At 34.0% G+C, this 22,910-nt stretch overlaps 2 protein-coding genes across 4 annotated transcripts; both read right to left on the bottom strand.

The window, feature by feature from the left end:
• Window positions 1-10,095: 10,095 nt before the first annotated feature.
• LOC110871651 lies at window positions 10,096-14,592 on the bottom strand. Of its 3 annotated transcripts, none has more exons than XM_022120368.2 (15): window positions 14,488-14,592; window positions 13,753-13,865; window positions 13,553-13,658; window positions 13,256-13,393; window positions 12,584-12,688; window positions 12,407-12,490; window positions 12,202-12,317; window positions 12,023-12,124; window positions 11,826-11,942; window positions 11,655-11,711; window positions 11,293-11,359; window positions 11,157-11,210; window positions 10,715-10,789; window positions 10,596-10,631; window positions 10,096-10,529 (listed from the first exon to the last, which is right to left on the bottom strand). In XM_022120368.2, the coding sequence occupies exons 2-15, from the start codon at window positions 13,809-13,811 to the stop codon at window positions 10,392-10,394; spliced, it is 1,254 nt and encodes a 417-aa protein (XP_021976060.1). In that variant the 5' UTR covers window positions 13,812-13,865; window positions 14,488-14,592; the 3' UTR covers window positions 10,096-10,391. The 3 variants fall into 3 exon arrangements, with proteins under 3 accessions (XP_021976060.1, XP_021976061.1, XP_021976062.1); XM_022120369.1 differs by lacking the exon at window positions 14,488-14,592 and adding an exon at window positions 14,398-14,482; XM_022120370.2 differs by lacking the exon at window positions 11,655-11,711.
• A 3,339-nt stretch (window positions 14,593-17,931) lies between these two features.
• LOC110871652 lies at window positions 17,932-22,176 on the bottom strand. The gene is made up of 14 exons (XM_022120371.2): window positions 21,996-22,176; window positions 21,791-21,896; window positions 21,309-21,446; window positions 21,107-21,211; window positions 20,923-21,006; window positions 20,718-20,833; window positions 20,545-20,646; window positions 20,342-20,458; window positions 20,160-20,216; window positions 19,639-19,705; window positions 19,502-19,555; window positions 19,071-19,145; window positions 18,450-18,485; window positions 17,932-18,366 (listed from the first exon to the last, which is right to left on the bottom strand). Exons 1-14 carry the CDS (start codon window positions 22,034-22,036, stop codon window positions 18,229-18,231), a joined length of 1,236 nt encoding a protein of 411 aa, XP_021976063.1. The 5' UTR covers window positions 22,037-22,176; the 3' UTR covers window positions 17,932-18,228.
• Between the last annotated feature and the right edge of the window lie 734 nt (window positions 22,177-22,910).

Here is a 22,910-nt window from a genome sequence, read left to right as displayed (position 1 = left end):
TGGGACAATGGGACTACTGGAATCGAATTGCAGTTCATTGAAAGTGACTGAATTCAGTCCCAAAGTAAACTAACTGGATTGTCTCAAACTAGTGCCGCACCTGTATATATGTGTGTGTCTGCGCATATAGGAACCTAGCTTCCCATTTTATATAATCATTGAAAACATGCCATAATGTGCCTTTCAACAAGACCACCATATCAAACTCCTCTGTCCTCAGCGAGAGAAATGACATTCTGTGTGTCGCACAGGCTACCGCCACCTGAATACATTAACAAAAAATCCAAGTAGTCCTAAAACTCTAAGGTTCCCTGAAATTCCATGGTACTTCCACAGGTGCCTCACCTATCAACCCTACATTAAACAAAAGGATACCAGTTATTAAAAAATGACTAGCTTAATCCATAATGTTGTAATTTTAATAAATCACTGAACATTGGACCATCAAATTCATAAGAAAAGGTAAATATAACTTATTATCGTAATGTTTAAATTATTAACCCCTAATATTATTTTTATTATTGTGTATCTTTTAAGTATAACTTTTATTCGGTGAAAATAAAGTTATTGGTATGTCATAAATTAAATTTGTTATTCTTATTAATAGTTGTTATGCAAATTTATTTGATAATTAGTTATTATCAAATCATGAAATAAGTTAATGGTGTATATTTGATGAATAAATTATTTTCATAATTAATTAACGGTTAATTTACTATGTAACAAATGGTAAAAAATTTTCAATACTTGCCAAGTTACATTCAATTTATTTTATTTAAGGTAAAGGAGGGATAGGAACAAAAAAATGGTGAGGTGACATATGGTGTCCAACTTTATAATAATTTCTAGAAGAATGTTAATGGCTTTACTTAAATCAAAAGGCAATGACTAAAAGTAAAATTTATACATAGTTTATACATCATCTAAAGGGACTCAAACGCCATAAAGGTTAATAGATTCCCACCAAACAAAATGTTGCTTCAAGAAAGTGTTTCAGTTTTGGAGGCTTGACGTGTGGCAAATAAACCAAAGCCACAACACTTGGGTTGGCAGCCGAAAACGTTAATCATATTATACCTTCGAAAACAGATTATAAAGGAATCTTTTCAGTACATCATATCATGTATAATTATATAAGACTTATAATATGTGGATGGATAAATGATAAACACCTAAAGTATAAGAATCGGATTCCATAACTCCTTTCAGTGGCGGATCCAGCGAGATTTTCACTGGGTTCCTTTTTCCAAATCATACAAGGTTTACACTACACAAAAAACGTTTTTTTCCAAATCATACAAGGTTTACACTACAAAAAACGTTTTTTTCCAAATCGACTGGGTTACTGGGAAACCGTAAAAAGGCTCTAAATTCGCCCCTGCCTTTCACCATTCATCTACGCAAACTTTCACAAACTCCGTATATAAATACGCGTTATGAGTTTAACATAACCTCATACAATCCATCAACCAACCATTAGGGAATGAGATGCCACACAAGTTACGTGACACACCACCTTATTCTGACATCTTCTTTAATGGAAATGGGTTTGATAGATACTCAAACCAACCTCAAACAAACACTAGAATCGCAAACCATGATCATACATTATCAAAACACCGGTACATGTTTATGCAAAAGCAAGAGGATATTGATGCACAAGCTGCGGATTTCATCGAGTCTAGGCACAAAATGTTTGAAATTAGCAAAACAATGCCTACAATAGGTGGCTAGGCTATATATATGTATCTTACATATCTGTGTTTATTATTTGTATATTTCGAATAATCTTTGTCAAATAACGTTGCATCATCCATTGGAATATATGTTTTTGTGGCTTGAAGTTAAAAAACTCATTGTTTTTGTTTTATCTTTTTATATAGTTTCATTTGTCAGAGGAAGATTGGATTTTACAAATCACAACCTAATCCAATATCAGAATGTTAATAGTAATTAATGTGTAATCATAATTCTACTCTTGATTAGACCATGTGTAGTGGTGAGTGAAAGAAATACCCCACCCTTGGACATGAAGCGACAAGTGGCTCCTAGTCAGCAGACTTGAAGTTAAAAATGGGTGTAGTGATGAGTGAAACAAATGTCCCTTGCAATGATTACACATTGAAATTGAATTTAAATAAAAAACCCAACAAAAAAAATTTCATTGGCTAAAAGTTCAACATTCTGGCATTTTTTTGGCCACGCCCAACAATTTTTTTTTCGAAAAAATGTCCAGGGGCGGTGCTGGGGCGTTTTTGGGCGTGAATTAGGGCAAAAAACGCCCAATCCCCCCCCCCCCCCCACTACACATGGTCTTAACATAATTACATTTTATCTTAAGACACCCACATGTTGCTCTTTAAGTAATCAGGACACTCTCTTTTGTAAGTAGCTCGAAAAACTCAAGTAAAGTAAGTTGTGGTTAATTTAGTTTTAGCCAAGAAACCTCACAGGTTCTTAGATATGAAGGCAACACAAGTTACACAACACACCCCTGGTGTGGTTCAACTTTATCTCCTTGTCCATGATACATTAATCGGAAGATTCTTCGGCTTTGCATTATTAGTTACAAGTTGCATGAAAAATGGTGGCAAGTGGTAATTAAGACGCTACTCACTAGTTACAACTTAATCCTAAGTTGAAACTAATCGGCGGCATCTTAATCCACGGGTAAATTCAAGACCGCTCCCGAAAATGATAAAAAGAGTTTTGGACCTCATGCGAGACAAAAAAAACTTGAGCCCCCTCCCGATAATATACACTTATTAATTATATATCAAAAAACCACAATACGACGATTTGGGTAAGTTAACATTAGGTAAATTTGAGTTTTTTAGCCTTTTATTATACGAAATATATAACAACTTTTAAAGATTTGTCGGGCCTTGGATTTTTGGGGCTCGGGCCATCACCTGACTTGGCCGGCCCAATAGCCCCCCGACAAGTTCATAACTTAATACTAAGGTGGTGTCTTCAGTAGAAAGTAGGTTACTACTTAAGAGTAAAAAGTTGATGAACATTAATTAGTAACATTGCTCAGTACTAATTCAGAGCAATAATATCTCACTGGTTTCAACAAAGGTTTTAATTTATTTAGTTAAATTGTCGTATCCTTTCACCAAGAGTTGCAATGCTTCAATGAACTCGTTTGGTTTGTTTAACATATGAATTTATAACTTCGTTTTCACAAGGAATACATCCTCGTTATTTGTAGAGAGTTCCCGGGGTTCAAGTATCGACATGATTTGGTTAGGGATGTCCTTTTTGAAATATTTAGACGCGCTGTGCTAAGAAAGAGGCACCTGTTAATTTCTTAACTGACCTATTTGGAAGGGAGATCTACCCTTAGACTAGCCGACATTTTGGTCTTTGGATGGGTAGGAGGAAAACATGCATGTGTGGATCTAACACGGGTTTCCCCGCTTGTGGGTTTAGGGGGTAGGGCTTTCACGACGGGTCAGGCTGCTTCGGGTAAAGTGACCAAACACGAGAAAGCGTGCCTTGACAACCAGCATACGTTGTCCATTTGCTTTTGATGCTTTTTTGGTTTCCTGGCGCCAGAGGCCGTGGACCAACTTAGCCGAGTTCAAAGGGTCATGCATAGTTATGACCTCAGATCTATGGACGTAGTATTTAAAAGATTTAGTATGTTATTCAAAAAGGGGTAGCGGCCCAACTTGTTGCCTATTTACCATCTATCTCAATGTAAATTGATAAGATGTGGAGTTTTAATACCAACAAGAAATTATTGATCTCGTATATACAAAGTACTATAATCTAGAAGTGAGTCCCACATGATTCAGAAAACATCTATGATAGTTAAGAAATATGAAATACAATACTATAATATGTAATAATTTCTTAAAAAAATCTCAAGAGCTTTACAAATACTTAAGCAAAAAAAAAACTAGACAGCCAATTACTAAAATTTACACATAGCAATGATCTCTTGGCCTAGTAGTTAAGGGAAGGTGGGAAGCTTTGCTTCTCTTAGAGTTCCTGGGTTCAAGTCCAGGCATTGGGGGGTTTTAATACTAAGTTGGTGATACTAACCCGGTTAGCGATATCCTAACCATATGCCGTTAAAAAAAAAACTAAAATTTACATCTAAAGACTTCTAATAATTCAAAGGTAATAGATTTCCGCCAAACTAAAATTTTGTTTCCAAAAACGTTTCAACTTTGGAGGGTTGACTTGTGCCAAACAAAATAAGGCACGAGATTTATAATAATTTATTCAATGGTTGGAAGCCGAAAACTTTAATCATATTAAGGAATCTTTATAATATATTAATATATAATGGTTGGAAGCCGAAAACTTTAATCATAGTAAGGAATCTTTATAATATATTAGATATAAGACTTATAATAATCAAAAGGGTATGAGATTATGAGAATGGGATTCTGTGACTCCTTTTACCATTAATCTACATAAACCTTCACAACTCATATATAAATAGGTGCTATGAGTTTCATGTAACTTCATTCAATCCATTAACCAACCATTTACAACTAAACACCATCAATATGTCGAATACCTACAACAATCTTCACCATCATCATGACTCGTCAAAGAAAATATTGAACGAAATACCACACAAGTTACATGACACACCTCCTTATTCCGACATCTTCTTCAACGGTAATGGGTTTGAGAGATACTCAAACCAACCTCAAACAAACACTACAATCACAAACTACCATGATCATAAGCCCAAGTACGGGTTTATGCAAAATGAGGAGGATATAGATGCGCAAGCTACGGATTTCATCATCTCTCGACACAAAAAGTTTGAACTTAGCAATACAATGTCTATGATGGAAGGCTAGGCCATATATATATATATATATATATATATATATATATATATATATCTTACATTATCTATGTTTATTATTTGTATGGCAATATTTGTTGAATAACTTTGTATCATTCATTTGGATATATGTTTTTATGGTGTGAAATCAAAAAGTTAGTTTGTTTTTATTTCATCTTTGCATAGTGTAATCAAATGTGGCCTAGCTCATTTGTAACTAGCTCGAAAAAACACTCAAGTGTATTGGGTTTGGGTTAGTCTGGTTTTAGCCAATTGGCTCTTATGAACTTTCAATCCAAGTGCGACTTGATATGAGCTTGTTCATTGAGTTAATCATGGAAAAAGCACATCTAAATAACCTTGGAGAGGCTTACCACTGCATTGGTGTCAAATTCATGTCGGTGTCTGTCATTTCATATATTGACGGATCTTGAACTTAGTTTTTTTGGAAAATCAGGAGGGTCGGACTCAATACATTTAAAATTTTTCAAAAATTTTCAGAAAAATGTACACTATCTAAGCGAAAATACAGGGGTCAGGGACCCACCTGGCCCAAACAAAGCTCCACCCCAGGTTTCACACCACTTAACATAAAAGGTGACATGTCTATCCATGTGAGGGACCATAGGTGTTACATCCAAGTATAATTTGGGACCAATGATGTACCTCTCATACTTAAGGAACAAATACAAACTTTTAACAAACCACATAACCATTTGAGTACTTTTTTTCTAAGCTAATACATGACTCATGAGAAGATGATTTTAAAAGTTAAAAGAGATTAAGCTTATAATATTGATATTTCATGCATAGTTTTTATTTAATGTTGCAACCGTATTAATCATATGTGCTTAATTTTATTCGTTTACGTGTCTAATACTGTAATAGAATAATTTGATTTTTGTTTTATAAGTAAAATTTACTTATGTAGTAAACGAATAAAATTAAGCACATATGATTAATACGGTTGCAACATTAAATAAAAACCATGCATCAAATATCAATATTATAAGCTTAATCTCTTTTAACTTTTATATCTACTTTTGATTTTAAAATACGGTTATTTCCATACTATACATATTATCTGATGGCACACATTGAATACGACCGTGTGTCGCATGTACATTGCGTAAGCACAAGTGTTCAAAACTCGCCTTATAAGCTTTATCTGTGAACCTTTTAAACAACTCAGATGTTGGCAACAGAAATGTTGAATCGTATTAATTTCAAAGTGACTACAAAAATATACTTACCGTGACCGCAATAGAGGACCGAATATATCATATGACAATTCTCAATTGATAACCTTCAATACAATCAAAAGGAGGTGGGAATCTGATTCCATGACTTATAAGAATACGAAATTGAAGGTTCCAAAGATGGGTTTGAACCCTCTGAATTAGTGACTCGTGTTCAGTCGTACTAAAACTAAACAAGTAAATCCATTTTAAATAAAGAGAGCCGTTCATCACCCCGAAACTCTCTTACGACCTATTATAAGTTGAATACAACCCGTCAACTAGTTTGACCTGTTTAGATGAGTGGGTTATACAGGTCGTATCCGGGTGACATAATTTAAAGTGTTTCATTTTTGTAAATATCAAAATAATATAGTTTAAACATATATGGATAGCAATATGTAATAATTTCTTCAAGAATATTAATGGTTTTACTTGTATCAAAACCTAAAACACTTCAAGAAAAAAAGAGGCAATGACTAAAACTTATACATAGTTTATACATGATCTAAAGTCAATTTTCGTTGCTCTTCGTTTGCTATGAAAATGCTCTGAAATTGATCAATTTTCAGTTCGGGTTCGGTTTTAAAACAAGCCAAGTACGTGCAAAGATACGCTCGGCTAGGTTCAGCTTAAATGATTTTTTAATTTATTATATATATATATATATATATATATATATATATATATATATATACTAGGTTATAACCCCGTGTATTACACGGGGTTGAATAAATAAATTTTATATACTAAATAATAAAACAATATATCTTTAAAAACCTCATTTATTATACGGGTTGAATAAATATAATTTTATATATTAAATAATAAAAAGTTATATCTATAAGAACCGTTTGATGAGATTTTTTTTATGAAATTTCACAAGTAAAGGGCCTGAAATGTAATTTCTTTTTAAACTCTAACTTTATAAAAGTAAAAATTTACATGTAAAACAAATTGTAGAATTATACATAGGCCGATTATGGTATCTTTAACTTCCGTTTTGACGAATTATACTTATATGCTCTGGAGTATTACAGTCATATGCCTATTTTTAATATATTTATCCTTTTTGCTTATTGATAAGAAACATGTGAATATCACATTCTAAGTGTTCTTAGTTTCATGTTTACTTCCTCTGTTTCCTCTTATCCCTCTCCATTATATTTTGTAAACAGAATATCATCATGTGCTAATTTTACAAATTTATGAAACCGAATATAATCATGTCCTAGGTAGTCTTAGTATTATTGGAATTTCCAATTTGATTCATGGTTTCTGTTAGTTACTTCGAATTTCCTTTTCTATTTTCTGTCTGAGTTATGCGTGTATCCCAAAAACGTGAAAGGTTGAAACCGGTAACCACTTCATTTAGCTGCAGTGTGATGACAGTTTAAACCCATTTAGTTTTTTTTCCTTTCTTTCTTTTTTTTTTGTTTATGATCAACCCAACTGTAATATGAGTTCAGCTAATATGTTCAGTTTAATTTATTTCATTACGTACAGGTCGATACATAAAAGGTTTTGTTGAAGGGCATATAGTGATGGGTACTAGTCGATACATCTTAGTTTTATATCTATTTATGAGCATTACACGGTGGATGTGAGTAACGGTGTGAGTGGTAGTTGATGGTTTGTTTTGAAGGTTGTAGACAGAGAAAGCAGAGGGTAATGGTTTTAGGTTTAAAAAGAAATTACATTTCAGGCCCTGTACTTGTGAAATGTAAAAAAAAAAAAAAAAAACCCTCATCAAACGATTGTTTCTAACCCAGTTAGGCATTTGGATGAAAATGACAAAAAGTTACAAACGTGGGGGGCTATTTGGTACAAAAAATCATTTTGGACGAAAATGGCAAACATGCCCAAACCTGAGGGACGATTTTGACAATTAACTCTAATAATTATCCATAAGATATTAAACTAATAATATTTAGTAGGAGGATTATCTATAATATAAGATATTAAACTAAATAATATCTAGTAGAAGGGTTATATATAATTAATTAGAAGAGATTAAACTAATATTACAATTATCTTTAAGAGATGGTCTAATATGATGACAAGTGTTCCAAAGTGGTTTCTTTTATTATATAGTATAGATATATATAGTACAATCATATTTATACATAATAGCCTAATAGTTTACAATTGAAAGTAAAACCCTAAGCCACGAACCGGCAGTCTTTGACTTGGACAGTTTGCTTATAGCCTCATTGTCTCCCGCTCTCACCCTAATTTAATCGCCTCCCACTCTCATCATCATCGTTCTCTACCGTCTATTCATCGCCTCATTAGCCACAACATTTTCATTCATGAAAAATATTATACTATGAAATTTGGCTGCTTTTTGAGTCATAAAAACTCCATACCCAACATTGTTAGTGTCACTCTCTACAAATTTAAACCGGATGACACTTTCTCAGAATTTTAATGCTTGGAAATAGTAAGGTTGTCCAAATTACTCACCGCTCGCTCGACACTTAAGAATTTAATGCTTGGAAAATGCTCGTTAGAACTTCGGCTCGGCTCGTTTGTAAAACGAACCGATCGACTAGACTTTACTTGGTTTGTAAACGAGCCAAACACAAGCAAAGGTCCGCTCAGTTCGACTCAGCTCGTGAAAAAACCCTAATATAAAGAGACTCAAAACGCCAAAAAGGTTGATAGATTTCCACCAAACTAATTGTTAGTTCCAAACGTGTTTCAATTTTGGAGGCTTGACGTGTGGCAAACAAACCAAAGCCATAACACTTGTAAATAATTCAAAGGTTGGCAGCCGAAAACATCAATCATATAATACCTTCCAAAACGGATTGTTAAGGAATCCTTTTAGTACATCAAATATAAGACTTATAATATGTGGAGTGATAAATGATAAACACCTATTATATAACACATGGATATAAGAATCGGATTCCATAACACCTTTTCACCATTCATCTACGCAAACCTTCACAAACTCGTATATAAACACACGCGTGTTATGAGTTCAACATAACCTCATACAATCCATCAACCAACTATTACAACTAAACACCATCAATATGTCGAATTCCCACAACTCAACCAACCATCACCACCATAACAAACACGATCCTCACTACTATCATGACCCGACAAAGAAGATAGTAAATGATAAGCCACACAAGTTACGTGACACACCACCTTATTCTGATATCTTCTTCAATGGAAAGGGGTTTGCGAGATACTCAAACCAACCTCAAACAAACACTAGGGTCGCAAACTACCATGATCATAAGCACCAATATAGGTTTTTGCAAAAGCAAGAGGATATTGATACGCAAGCTGCGGCTTTCATTGAGTCTAGGCACAAAAAGTTTGAACTTAGCAAAACAATCCCTACGAGAGGAGGCTAGGCTATATATATGCATGTTACATTATCTATGCTTATTATTTGTATATTTTGGGCAATCTTGAATAATGTTGTACCTTTCATTTGAATATATGTTTTTGTGGTGTAAAGTTAAATAAATAAATTGTTTTTGTTTCATATTTTTATATAGTTTCATTTACCAATAGATAGATTGGATTTTACAAATCACAACCTAATCGAGTTTAAGAATGTAATGTCGAAATGTTAAGTGATAGTTCATGAGAAGTTATAATTCAACTCTTAATTAATACAATTACATTTTATCTTAAGAAACCAATATGTTGCTCTTCAAGGAAATCAAGACTCTAGTTTGTAACTAGCTCGAAAAAACTCAAGCAAAGTCAGTTATGGTTAGTTTGGTTTTAGCCCGTTGGCTTGTATAAATTTCCTAGCTAAGTTTGAGCCGATATAAGATCGCTCGTTGAGTGGGGTAAATGTTGTTACACCAAATTTGGTGTCCAGATTCCGGATAACTATAAAACACCAAAGTTAGTTTTTGATACATATGTTGAATACGACATTATAGTCGTGAACGTTACGTAAGCTCGACTAGTGGTCAAACCGCCTTATAAGTTTTATGTGCAAACCTTTTTAACCACTCAAAAGGTTGCAAAAGAAGACCAAATATATCACATGTCAACTCTCAGTTGATAACCTCCAAAATAAGATGGGAATCAGATTCCATGAATTATATAATCAAAGATGGGCTTGGGCCCGCAATTTAGTGACCATCATTATAAATGGAGTCGGGCCTAACCCAATAGCCAAGAATAAAGCCCATAGGGTATAACAGATTGAACCCGCCCAACCTTATTACGGAACCAATTTATCCTTTACTAGACCTAACCTAACCCGACCCAACGCAGTCAAATTGAAAGCCTAATCAATTGCCTTTTTCCCTTGAATATTGCAATATAGCAAAGATCTATAACAAGTAACCATACTACTGAACTTTATCCATATTCACCCAATTCGCTTCAGGAACCATATTTTCAACACCAATCGATTTGTAATAATCTTCGTCTGCTTTGTATACGCGGTCCTGAAACATTTTCCACTCGTTTTTGCACCTCTCCCTCACCTGTCACAAATAAAGATTTGACCACCAAAAGTTAACATTTGTAATAAAAAGAGATCCATTTCATACCCCTCTCCATCTAGCTTTCCCATCATCTTCATTTCCCTATCAAACAAAACAAGAAATATTAGAGCATGATGGTAAAACAAAAATATTACAAGGACAATTTGGGAACTTTCGCTCATTACCTGGTTCCCGAGTGAAGGCACGCCTTGATGAACAATCCATTGTGCATCTACTACTCCAATTCTTTCGTATGCGGGCTTTTAAGAAGAAAAAAAACATTCTCTTATTAACACTTTGAGCTTCTTTCGAAAGACAAGCAACAATGGAATTTAAATGCCCGTGTGAATAGGTTGATTTGGGTTATTTGGGTTATTTTTATCTCTATCGGGTCAACCTGTTAATTTTTTAAAAGTAGTTGAAAAAGAAACGAGCGGAAGTCACAAAATTGTTTTAATGCATAAAACCTCGTAAATCACTTTATTAGAAAAAATAGACAATTTTTGAAATAATATAACTTCTCTAATCATATTTTGACAATTTGACATACCAAATTGTGACTTAAAAAGTTCAATTTTTGGACTAAGTGTTAAATGATTTATGGTAAACAACACGAACATGAATTACCTCGACACATTTTTGTAGGGCAAAGTCAAGACCCCATCCATGAACCAAATCATTCTACATTTATAACCAACTGAAGCATTGAATAACAGAAATAACACATATTTTTTTAATAATTTGATCATGGTATATGCAATACCTGGATTAAGTACCATACACAACGCCAAGTCTCTCTAGAAAACACAGGAGCCATGATCTCCACAAATCTGTACCCGTAACCGTACTTGGTAAAGTCAACACTAATAAGTAACATTTTTTTTGGCAGGTTATCATGATCAAGTTACTTATTAATTATTATCCCTTGACATTTAATTCATATCGCACTAGTCAAACACTTAACCTAAACTATAATGGATAGCCATGCTCAAATGGGCAGGTTGGATAACTGATCAAAATGGTCAATTTAGTAAGGGTTAGCATGGGCCGGGTCAGTTTGGATTGACCCATAAGCCTTTTTCCCCATTGTTATGGAATTTTATATGAAACAAAATATGTTCATACGCTGCGCATGGAGGCAAATGTGGGTAAGTGCACCAGCGCGGTTTCCCCTTTATTTTTCTGCGAAACCATAAAAAAATGAAACAAACATAAAAACACCACTTCATTGATTAAAATACATACAAAAAGGTTTAATGTTTAACGACTGAACAGAAGGTCGAAATGTCGACTTACTTATGAACTTCAAGGTCTTCTTGTCTCTTGGTCATATGCCATGTCAAACCCTTACTTTTTAGATCCAATCCGGGCTGTGATATCTCCAATTTGTGCTTCTTCACAAGTTTAATGTATCTGAAAATGTAAAGATTCAAAGATCATGTCAAAGTCAAAGTCAAACATTGACTATTTAAAAAGTCTTCATAGACACTCACTCTTCAGCATCAAAATTTTCAACTCCGAGATCTTCATCCCATATAAATATGAAGTCGTACGGTGCAACAATATCCGGATGCAGGAATCTTTTAGCATACCACCTATGAAATTAACTTAAGGTCAAAGATACCACCTGAATCTTAACCAATAAAAGTATAAAGCGGTTAAGTTCCTTTACCATTTAGTTTGCTTTGGAACACTTATGTGAATGGCTCGTTTTGACCACGCAAATTCATCCCATTCGGTTGTTCGGCCATCATAGTGGAACAAAAGGATAGTGAAGTTGTCTGAAAACTGTAGAGTCAATTCTCAAACACCATTAGAGGCGGAGATATAAGGTGGCAAAGGGCGGAGAATCCGGAGATAAAGGAATAAAGTTTGACCTTTTTGACTGCTTGGTCAATGTTATCTTTCTGATCATAACCAACAGTGAAAGTCACAAGATACTTTGGTTTGAATGTTGGGTCCTGCAAATCACAAGGAGATTAAATGTATTAAAATTTAAGAAGTCTCCAAGAAAGTCAAACCAAAAAAGCAAGTTTGACCACAGATTTGCTGACCTCACTTGGTCTGCCGTATAATCTTCTAGGATAAAAATCTGATTCGGAAGCAACTATAGCTGGAGGTAATCTTTCCGCACCGCGAGGGTTAGTTGGGACGAAAATCTGCATAAATGACAAATTATGAGTAATAATCATACTTTTAGTTAAGAGTAAACTGCCATTTTGGTCCCTGTGGTTTGGTCACTTTTGCCACTTTAGTCCAAAACTCAAACTTTTTGCATCTGGGTCCCTGTGGTTTCAGTTTTGTTGCCATTTTGGTCCAAAAATGAAATCAGGTCATATTTGTCTTATAAAATCCTGCTATTTTGTCATTTTCCGTAGGGGCAAAATGATCATTTCTTTTTTATAAATAAATACCATATTTTATAAGACAAATATGACCTGATTTGCCCCTGAGGAAAATGACAAAATTGCAGGATTTTATAAGACAGATATGACCTGATTTCATTTTTGGACCAAAATGGCAATAAAACTGAAACCACAGGGACCTAGATGCAAAAGGTTTGAGTTTTGGACTAAAATGGCAAAAGTAACCAAACCGCAGAGACCAAAATGGCAGTTTACTCTTTAGTTAATATTGATGAAAGAATAATAATTTGAGTAAAAGAATCATAGTTTAACCAATTTAAGAAACCCTATAAACAACACTAAATTGTCAAACAATAGTACCTGTGATGGATCATCAAGTTTTTGAGCTTCGGTTGAGACATTGTCCCTTGAGACAGAAATCACATTTAAGATTGTTTGCGTAGAACGCCCCGAATTTTTGTCACCAATGTATGTATCAATCGAGGGTACGAGTTTGAGCTATCAAATTAAAACCATAATATAAATGCCATTAACATAATGCTTTAATTCAAATATGATATAAACAATTCAATTTAGTCCTCGACTCGTGTATTATACAAAGTAAATTTAGAAGTCTAATGACATGTTTTCAGGATATATGCTGAAAATAATGCATACCTTTGGTGGTGAAATATCCGGAAACGATACTCCAATGAAGAAACCGAAAACAATACCGACTATGATCGTTACAGCGGCACTCATCCATTCATTTGTTTTTTTGAAACTTGCATCATGAACAAAGAAGTATCAGATAATAATATTCCAAAAAAATAAGTTAATATCAAATTTAAGGAAAATGAAAATAAAAAGAAACAAACCTACGACAACTTCCCGGTAGCCTTAATATTCCCCTTCTTTTATAGTCTTCGGTTTTCATGATGACAAGCCAAATTAAACTCCAAAAGTAACTTGCATTCTATAGTTCCACAAACTGTTTTGAAAGTTATAAAAGATTTTTAATGCAAACAATATATCAACAAAAAGACAAACAATGGTAGTTTGAGGATCAAATTATAGTTTGCCAAAAGTGTAGCGTTTTCGCAGCAAATTAACACATTTAAAACGCGTTTAACCAACTGATCTTTGCCCGAATGCAATGACTTCAACTTGTTTTTTTTTTCCTCCTTATTTTTGAAACAATTTCTTACTTCAATAGAGAAAACAAAGATTAAGCACTAAATATCATTGCACCAAAATTAAAGAGATTCAAGAACAACAAAGAATCCTACAAAATTCTAGGAATTCCACACACACACACACACAAAAAAAAAAAAAAAAAAAAAAAAAAAAAAAAAAAAACATGTCACATACAGTTTGGGAATTAAGATTAGAATGTTACCCAACCCCAGAACAAAAAAACCTCAGAAACAAAAAAAAAAAAATATAATATTATGTATTAATAATAAAAATTGTTCAATCAATTCATAGTAGCATTCTACATATACATATAAAAAAAACCTTGCCTGCAGTACATATTTGCTTGTTTCATCAACTGACTTATATAGCAACAACAAAAAAAACCACAAAAAGTAATTGCCTTTTCCTAAGATTACCTAAAAACTGGTTTGTAGGATGAACCCACAACTATTTTTGAGGAAAACAATGTGGGTTTAACGACTTTAACCTTAGAGATTTCGTGAATGAAAAGGTTTTGCATGAGAATTGTGAGTTGGTTCAGCAAGAATAATGTGGGTTTCAATTCAACGAGTATTCTGTTTAGAATGATTTCAAGGTGCTCATGATAAAGACATTATGGTAAATCATTAATAAATTGAGTACATAGAATCCATTGATTAAATATATTATTTTACCCGATTTAGACGAGTTCAAACTCAATAGTTAATCAAAGTCAATTTGTATTTTAAGATGTTTATTACAAGTCTATGACCCCAATAGTTGATGGTAATTGGCTTTTATAAATGACGTGCCTCTAAACTTTTTAAGAATGTCAATAAGTAACACAATTTTATTTTACGTGGATGTCATTTTTTTTTTGTTGAACGGTAACTTTCTTAAGGTATTTACATCCCCAAGTCGGGGACCCTAACCAAATCTGTCCCAGACTTACGTTGTCTTAACCGGGTCCGCGCTGGGAGTGGTCAGACTTGGCTAACGGCGTTCGCCCGGAAACCGTACCGCCTCCACACGAGACACCTCGCTGGAGTAACGGCCGGATTAAAACCGGGGCGGCTCAGGCTCGAACTTGCGCAACATTGGCTTACAAGCACTTACCATCATTGCCTGGTCCCCACACCTTTGCTACACCCAGGAGTCGAACCGGAGTCTCCAAGGAAACAAACCGGCCCAACTCCCAACTGAGCTGGGGTGGGGGATTACAAAGGCATATCATCTTATATAATAAAAAATTTATCGATGGCAACATTCTTAATACTTACTAACGTCACTTCATCGAATCATGACATTGTTTACGGATAAAAGTTATTTTTCATAAAGCTTTGACAAGTACGTTAAAGTTAAATAATTATAATATACAAAAATTGGGTTAGATGATATAGATGTTAAGTAACCACTAATCAATCCTTCATATACGTTACTTCTAGAGAAGAATCAAGTACATAACCAAAGAGAAAAATGCGCAACAACCAGGATCCCTATGCAATAGACGGAATCGTGATGACGTGTATAGATGGAATGGGAATCCCTATGTAATAAGGTGATTCTATTTCATTGACCAACTAGACGCTCTCTTTGTTTTCATTACCCTTCGGTGTGTTATTTCATTCCCACACTTTTCACACCCTCTACCTCTTTCACAATAGCACACTTACTTCCCCTTCCCTAAAGCATTGTGATGGTCCTAACTTCTCAATTTTTTTAAAATAAATAAAAGTATTTAATAATAAAAGATATAACTTAAAACAAAAATGCATTAAGATAATAATTATAATTATAATCTAAATATTAATAAAAGACTACAAATAATGCCACATGTCATTCTCTCCTTCAACCACATAAATTTTATTTATATTTATTTATTTAATTAATATATTTCTTTTAATACTAATAACCAATATATATAAATATCACTTATCTTTATCTTTATCCTTATCTTTATCTTTATCCTTATCTTTATTTTAATATTAAAAAATCTAATTAATAATATTATAAATCTCTAAATCTAATATCTAATAAATTATTAATATCCTTTGTTTTAGACCCTTTGTTTTTTTTACTTATTAATATAAATAATATTACCCAAAACTTATATACTTTTGCAATTTAGACCCTTTGTTTTTTTTACTTATTAATCTAAAGCTTTTCATCTTTTCCAATTTAACCCCAACTCTTTTTAATTTTCAATTTTGTTCCACCATACTTTTCATCATTTCCAAGCTTTTCGTTTCGTTCTAAATTTTGTGAGTTAACGCACCGTAACATGCGTGTGGGGTTCAACATTTTTCGTATATTTTTCCCGTTTGGCCCGTCAAAACACATCTATTTTTCTCTGTTTGACACGTTCGTCGCAACGCACGGGTCCTGAATTAACTTAGTTATTTTTTTCTATGTTTTACGTTTCGATCTAATTTCTCTGCAACGAGCGTGCGTAATTCAAAGATTTTACGTCTGCTTTTCGCTCGGCTTTACTTTTTTCTGTTTTTATTTATTTTGTTTTTACGAGTTTTCCGGTGTTGGTGATCGCTGATAATGGTATAGCATTGATACTACTTGACACAATTTTACGACAACCGCTGCAACGCATGGGCTTAATACTAGTTACAAAATAAAAGAAAACTACATGATATAACAAAATAAATTAAACCAACTCCAAGTCTCCAACCAATAACTTTCTGCGATCTCCTCCTTTTGATGTATATCTTAATTGGATTAACCCTTATCTAATAGACGACATATTAGGATGTGATATTTGTTTCCGTTAGTTTACAGAGAACCAATAAAAATTATGATTGAATGCGTACCCTTTCTCATTCCTCAATCAAGATAAATGATAATATATAGCAGTACATGATCTCCTAATATGTCGTCTCTTATACCCATGTGGTCGAAGCGGGAGGTGAGCGAATGCTGAGACTGGAACAAAAGTCATCAAATAGGACGAGGAAGCAGTCGAAACTCTTGGGGACGTGGTCGTGGAAACTACAGTGGAGGTAATAAGCCTACTGTTTAAGGCTACCAGGTATGTGGAACAAGCAATCCGTGGGCCGACCCACAATGGCCCGGCCCACCTTGTCCCTATCCTACTATTTCTCAGCCTAATAACATGTAGGGAGGTAATGGAATTCTGGGCCAAGGACCGATCAGGCCCACATCACAGCCTACACTCCAACAAACATTGAGCAGACCCTGTTTAACATGTCTCTGAACTACCAAAACCCGGACGCTGCCATGGATACCAAGGCCACAACACATATGTTTTTCATTGGTATATATGTTTTTGTGGTGTTAAGTTAAATAAACAAATTGTTTTTGTTTCATATGTTTATGTAGTTTCATTAGTCAAAGCTAGGCTAGATTTACAAATTATAACCTAATCCAGTTTAACAATGTAATGTCAAAATGTTAAAAGGTAATGATTCTACTCTTAATTAATATAAGTACATTATATCTTAAGAAACCCAAATGTTGCTCATAAGTAATCGGGACTCTCATTTGTAACTAGCTCGAAAAAACTCAAGTAAGCTATAATTAATTTGGTTAAACCAGTTGGCTGGTGTAATGTTACTAGCTAAGTTTGAGCTGATATAAGCTCGCTCGTTGGGTTGGGGTAAATTTTATACCAAACTTGGTGTATAGATTCGGGATAACTATAATACATCAAATTAAGTGTTTTGATATGTTGAATATGACCTAATAGTCATGTATGTTACTAAAGCTCAACTAGTGGTCAAACCTCGCCTTATAAGCTTTATTTGTGAACCTTTTTAACGACTCAAAGATTGCAATAGAAAAACCGAATAGTGTTAGAATTTCAAAAGTGGCTAAGAAAATATACTTACCAAGAGTCCAAGACCACAAAAGAAGACCGAATATTTCACATGTCAACTCTTAATTGATAACCTCCAATACAATCAAAATAAGGTGGGAATCAGATTCCGACTTATCGAAATATGAAGTTAAAGCTTCCAAAGACGGGCTTGGACCCAGCGAATTAGTAACCCGTCATAAGTGGAGTCGGGACTAATTCAACAACCCAACCCAACCCAACCCTACCCAACACAGTCAAGTTGCAACCCTAATCAACCTTAAACATTTAAAAACAATGAAGATCTGCCTCAAAAATCATATACTATGTGGATCTATAACAAGTAACAATACTACTTATTTTTATCCATATTCACCCAATTCGCTTCAGGAACTGTATTTTCAATGCCAAGCGATTTGTAATAATCTTCTTCTGCTTTGAATAGGCGGTCGTGAAACATTTTCCACTCGTTTTGGGACCTCTTCCTCACCTGACACAAAAAAATGACCACCAAAAGTTAACGGTTTCCAAAAAACGACCGGTACATGTAATAAAAAGAGATACATTACATACCCCTTTCCATCTAGTTTCCCCATCATCTCCATTTCCCTATCAAACAAAACAAGAAAGATTAGAGCATGATGGTAAACAAAGATATTTGATGCGGGCCCAAGTGTGGAGGAGCGGCCCATCTTGTATTTGGAGGCCCAAGATCGTGTAACAAAAGGGGCTTCACTAAAATGACTCTAACATGGGCTACGGGGGTCCGTTTTGGGCGTGCGACCAGGCGAAACGAACGTGAGAATGAGCTCCATCTTGCTGCAAACGGCTACGGCGCTTTGGGTCATCGTCCGGGCCAAAAAAACGCTTATTTATATTAGTTATTTACGTTTTTTTATGTTTTTTGGAGTGTTTTGGGCATTTTGTTTTTGGGCTTGTGTTTGGCCCATTGTCTTTTTGAGGCCTATTTCGAAATATTGTTCCTATTTATATGTTTCTTTAGTAATTTGAAAGACCAGACTTGAATTTTGAATTAACTCATTTTCACTTCAAATTATGTGCCCTTTGGGTTGAATTTTGGGGGTTGGGGAAGAACTACACAGGTATTCGCAGAATCAACGTGTTTGATCTTCGTTTTCGTAACACACGCTGCATCAATATTACAAGGACAATTTGGGAAGATTTGCTCATTACCTGGTTCCCGAGTGAAGGCACGCCTTGATGAACAATCCATTGTGCATCTACTACTCCAATTCTTTCGTATGCGGGCTATTAAGAAGAAAAAAAAAACATTCTCTTGTTAACACTTAGAGGTTTCTTGAAAGACAAGCAACAATGGAATTTAAATGCCCATATGATTAGATTGATTTGGGTTATGTTTTTATCACTACCGGGTCAAATTGCAAAAAAATTATAAAGTAGTTGAAAGGAAACGGTTTGAAGTCATAAAATTGTTTAAATGCATAAAGACTAGTAAATCACTTTATTAGAAAAATAGACGATATAACTTCTCTAATCATATTTTGACAATTTGACATACCGAATTGTTATTTAAAACGGTTCAAATTTCGGCCAAAATGGTTTTAACAGAATTAATGGTTAAGAACAACATGAACATAGATTACCTCCACACATTTTTGTAGGGCAAAGTCAAGACCCCATCCATGGACCAAATCATTCTGCATTTACAACCAATTGAAGCATTGAATTACATAAATAACAACGAAATTTTTTAATAATATGATCATGGTGTATGCGATACCTGGATTAAGTACCATACGCAACGCCAAGCCTCTTTAGAAAACACGGGAGCCATGATCTCCACAAATCTGTACCCATAACCATACTTGGTAAGTCAACACTATTACACTATTTGGTAACACTTACTCAAATGGGCGGGTTGGATAACTGATTAAAAAGGTTCAACTTAGTAAGGTTTAACATGGGTAGGGTAAATTTGGATTGACCCATAAGCTTTTTTGCCCATTGTTATGGAATTTTATAAACAACTAATATATTATGTGTGGGTTAACCCATAAGCGTTTTTGCCCATTGTTGACTTCCAACCAATTTGACCCGATTTACTTTTAGCTAAACGTTTTAGCTTCAGCCATTTAACCTTTTAACCGTTGAGTGGTTGGAGATGAAATATAACCCAAATTGACCCATTTTTAGGTAAATGGGTAAATTGTCCCCTACAATCTCGAATTTCATACGAGCCCGTTTAACCTCGAAAGACAAACTATATGTAAAAGTTATATATCAAATAATATATGTTCATACGCTGCGCATGGAGGCAAATGTGGGTAAGTGCACCAGCCCGGATTTCCCTTTACCTTTCTGCGAAACCATAACAAATGAAACAACAAACATAAAAACGTCACTTCATTGATGAAAATAGTCAAATACACAGAAAAAAGGTTTGATGTTGAACAACTAAACATAAGGTCAAAGTGTTGACTTACTTGTGAACTTCAAGTTCTTCTTGTCTCTGGGTCATATCCCATGTCAAACCCTCACTTTTTAAATCCAAGCCGGGCTGTGATATCTCCAACTTGTACTTCTTCACAAGTTTGATGTATCTGAAAATGTAAAGATTCAAAGATCATGTCAAAGTCAAAGTCAAAGTCAAACATTGACTATTTAAAAAGTCTTCATAGACACTCACTCTTCAGCATCAAAATTCTCAACTCCAAGATCTTCATCCCATATAAATATGAAGTCATACGGTGCAACAATATCCGGATGCAAGAATCTTTTAGCATACCACCTATGTATTCAACTAAAAGTCAAAGATACAACATAACCAATAAAAAGTACAAATCGATTTCGTTTCTTTACCATTTAGCTTGCTTTGGAACACTTATGTGAATGGCTCTTTTTGACCACTCAAATTCATTCCATTCGTTTGTTCGGCCATCATAGTGGAACAAAAGGATAGTGAAGTTGTCCGAAAACTGTAGAGTCAATTCTCAAACACCATTAGAGGCGGAGATATAAGGTGGCAAAGAGCCGAGAATCCGGAGATAAAGGAATAAAGTTTGACCTTTTTGACTGCTTGGTCAATGTTATCTTTCTGATCATAACCAACAGTGAAAGTTACAAGATACTTTGGTTTGAATGTTAGGTCCTGCAAATCAAAAGAAGATTAAATCTTTAGAAAAAAAAAATTCAATATGTATCCAAGAAAGTCAATCCAAAATAGCAAGTTTGATCACAAATTTGCTGACCTCACTAGGTCTACCATATAATCTTCTAGGATATAAGTCTGATTCAGAAGCAATTATAGCTGGAGGTAATCTTTCCGCACCGCGAGGGTTCGTTGAGACGAAAATCTGCATAAATGACAAATTATGAATAAACATCATATCATATTTTTAGTTATTATTGATGTTATGATTATATTATTGGATGATTATCAAACAACATTACCTGTGATTGATCACCAAGTTTTTGAGCTTTGGTTGAGACATTGTCCCTTGAGACAGATTTCACATTTAAGATAGTTTGTGTAGAACGCCCCGAATTTTTGTCACCAATGTATGTATCAATTGAGGGTACGAGTTTAAGCTATCGAATTCATAAAATAAGTGGCCTTAACATAATGCTTTAATTCAAATATGATACAAACAATTCAGTTAGTTATCGGTCTCATGTATACAAAGTAAATTTAGAAGGCAACTATAGCTACTTTCAGTGGCGGATTTAGCCACATTTTGTGGGTTCCTAGGAACACAGTCACTTTGGAAAAAATAGTGAGAATTAATGAAAACCTTGTATTATTTGGAAAAAATAGTGATAATCTATCAAAAGAAACCCATTAGAAAAATTTATGAATCCGCCACTGGCTACTTTGACTCTCAAAAGTCAAGAAGAGATTTTTTGGGATATAATTTGAAATATCAAATATGTACCTTTGGTGGTGAAATATCCCTAAATGATACTCCAATGGAGAAACCAAAAACAATACAGATTATGATCTTTACAGCAGCCCTCATCCATTCATTTGGTTTTCTAAAACTTGCATCATGAACAAAGAAGTATCACATAATAATATTTCAAAAAAAATAAGTTAATATTAAATTTAAGGAAAAAGAAAATAAAAAGAAACAAACCTACCTACGACAACTTCCCCTTCTTTTATAGTCTTCAAATTTCATGGTGACAAGCAGCCAAATTATTTATTATTCAAGAAACTGTTTTGAAAGTTACTAGAGATTTTCAAAGCAAACAATATATCAAGAACAAAAAGATGAACAATATATTGCTTGTTTCATTAACCGACTGATATAGCAAAAGAAATTAAAAAAAGTAATCGAATTTGCATCAAAGATTACCTAAGAACTTGTTTTTAGGATGAACCCACAACTATTTAGAGGAAAACAATGTGGGTTTAATGACTTTAATCTTAAAGATTTCGTGAATGTAAAGGTTGCATGAGAAATGTGAGTTGGTTCAGCAAGAATCATGTGGGTTTCAACGAGTAATGATTTCAAGGTGCTCATGATAAAAGACATTATGGTATTTGGTTTGAATTAATAAAGGTAAAACATTAATAGTTGAGTACATAGAATTCATTAATTAAAGTTGAGTACATAGAATCCATTAATTAAATATACTATTTTACCCGATTTAGACAATTTCAAAATTAATAATGGCGCCTTTCTTGTATTAGGTTACTGCACTCCCCAAATTTAATATTGTTTTTTTTAACTGCACAAGTCTATCAATGTAAATCATAAATTCTGATAAAAACTTGTTTACATGGAAAATATCTTATCAAATTATATTAAAGTAATTGACCTTTTATAAATGACATACTTCTAAACTTTTTAAAAACTAGTGAGATTCCCGCGCTCCGCGGCGGGTATACGAACGGTATCAGCTCGGTTCGTTAAAATATCTCACGATATCGGTTCATTTCTTATAGAAACCAAAAGAGATACGCTTAAAAGTATATTAACACGTGTTTTGGATCGATCAAAAACTATAGAAACAATATAAAACGTCATATTCTATTACTCAAATAACCAA

Source organism: Helianthus annuus, chromosome 8 (assembly GCF_002127325.2).
Source record: "Helianthus annuus cultivar XRQ/B chromosome 8, HanXRQr2.0-SUNRISE, whole genome shotgun sequence".
Classification (NCBI taxonomy): Eukaryota; Viridiplantae; Streptophyta; class Magnoliopsida; order Asterales; family Asteraceae; genus Helianthus; species Helianthus annuus.
Note: the sequence above shows the minus strand (reverse complement) of the source record. Positions and strands in the feature narration are given on the sequence as shown.

What these genes read in the sequence shown, in the direction of transcription:
- LOC110871651 (XM_022120368.2), bottom strand. Translation starts at nt 13,811, where the DNA reads ATGAAAACCGAAGACTATAAAAGAAGGGGAATATTAAGGCTACCGGGA. An exon ending in TATACGGCAGACCAAGTGAG is followed by an intron (nt 12,491 to 12,583) that starts GTCAGCAAATCT and finishes TGTGATTTGCAG; the next exon opens with GACCCAACATTCAAACCAAA. An exon ending in GTGTATGGTACTTAATCCAG is followed by an intron (nt 11,211 to 11,292) that starts GTATTGCATATA and finishes TTATAAATGTAG; the next exon opens with AATGATTTGGTTCATGGATG.
- LOC110871652 (XM_022120371.2), bottom strand. Translation starts at nt 22,036, where the DNA reads ATGAAATTTGAAGACTATAAAAGAAGGGGAAGTTGTCGTAG. An exon ending in TATATGGTAGACCTAGTGAG is followed by an intron (nt 21,007 to 21,106) that starts GTCAGCAAATTT and finishes TTTGATTTGCAG; the next exon opens with GACCTAACATTCAAACCAAA. An exon ending in GTTCCAAAGCAAGCTAAATG is followed by an intron (nt 20,647 to 20,717) that starts GTAAAGAAACGA and finishes TTGAATACATAG; the next exon opens with GTGGTATGCTAAAAGATTCT.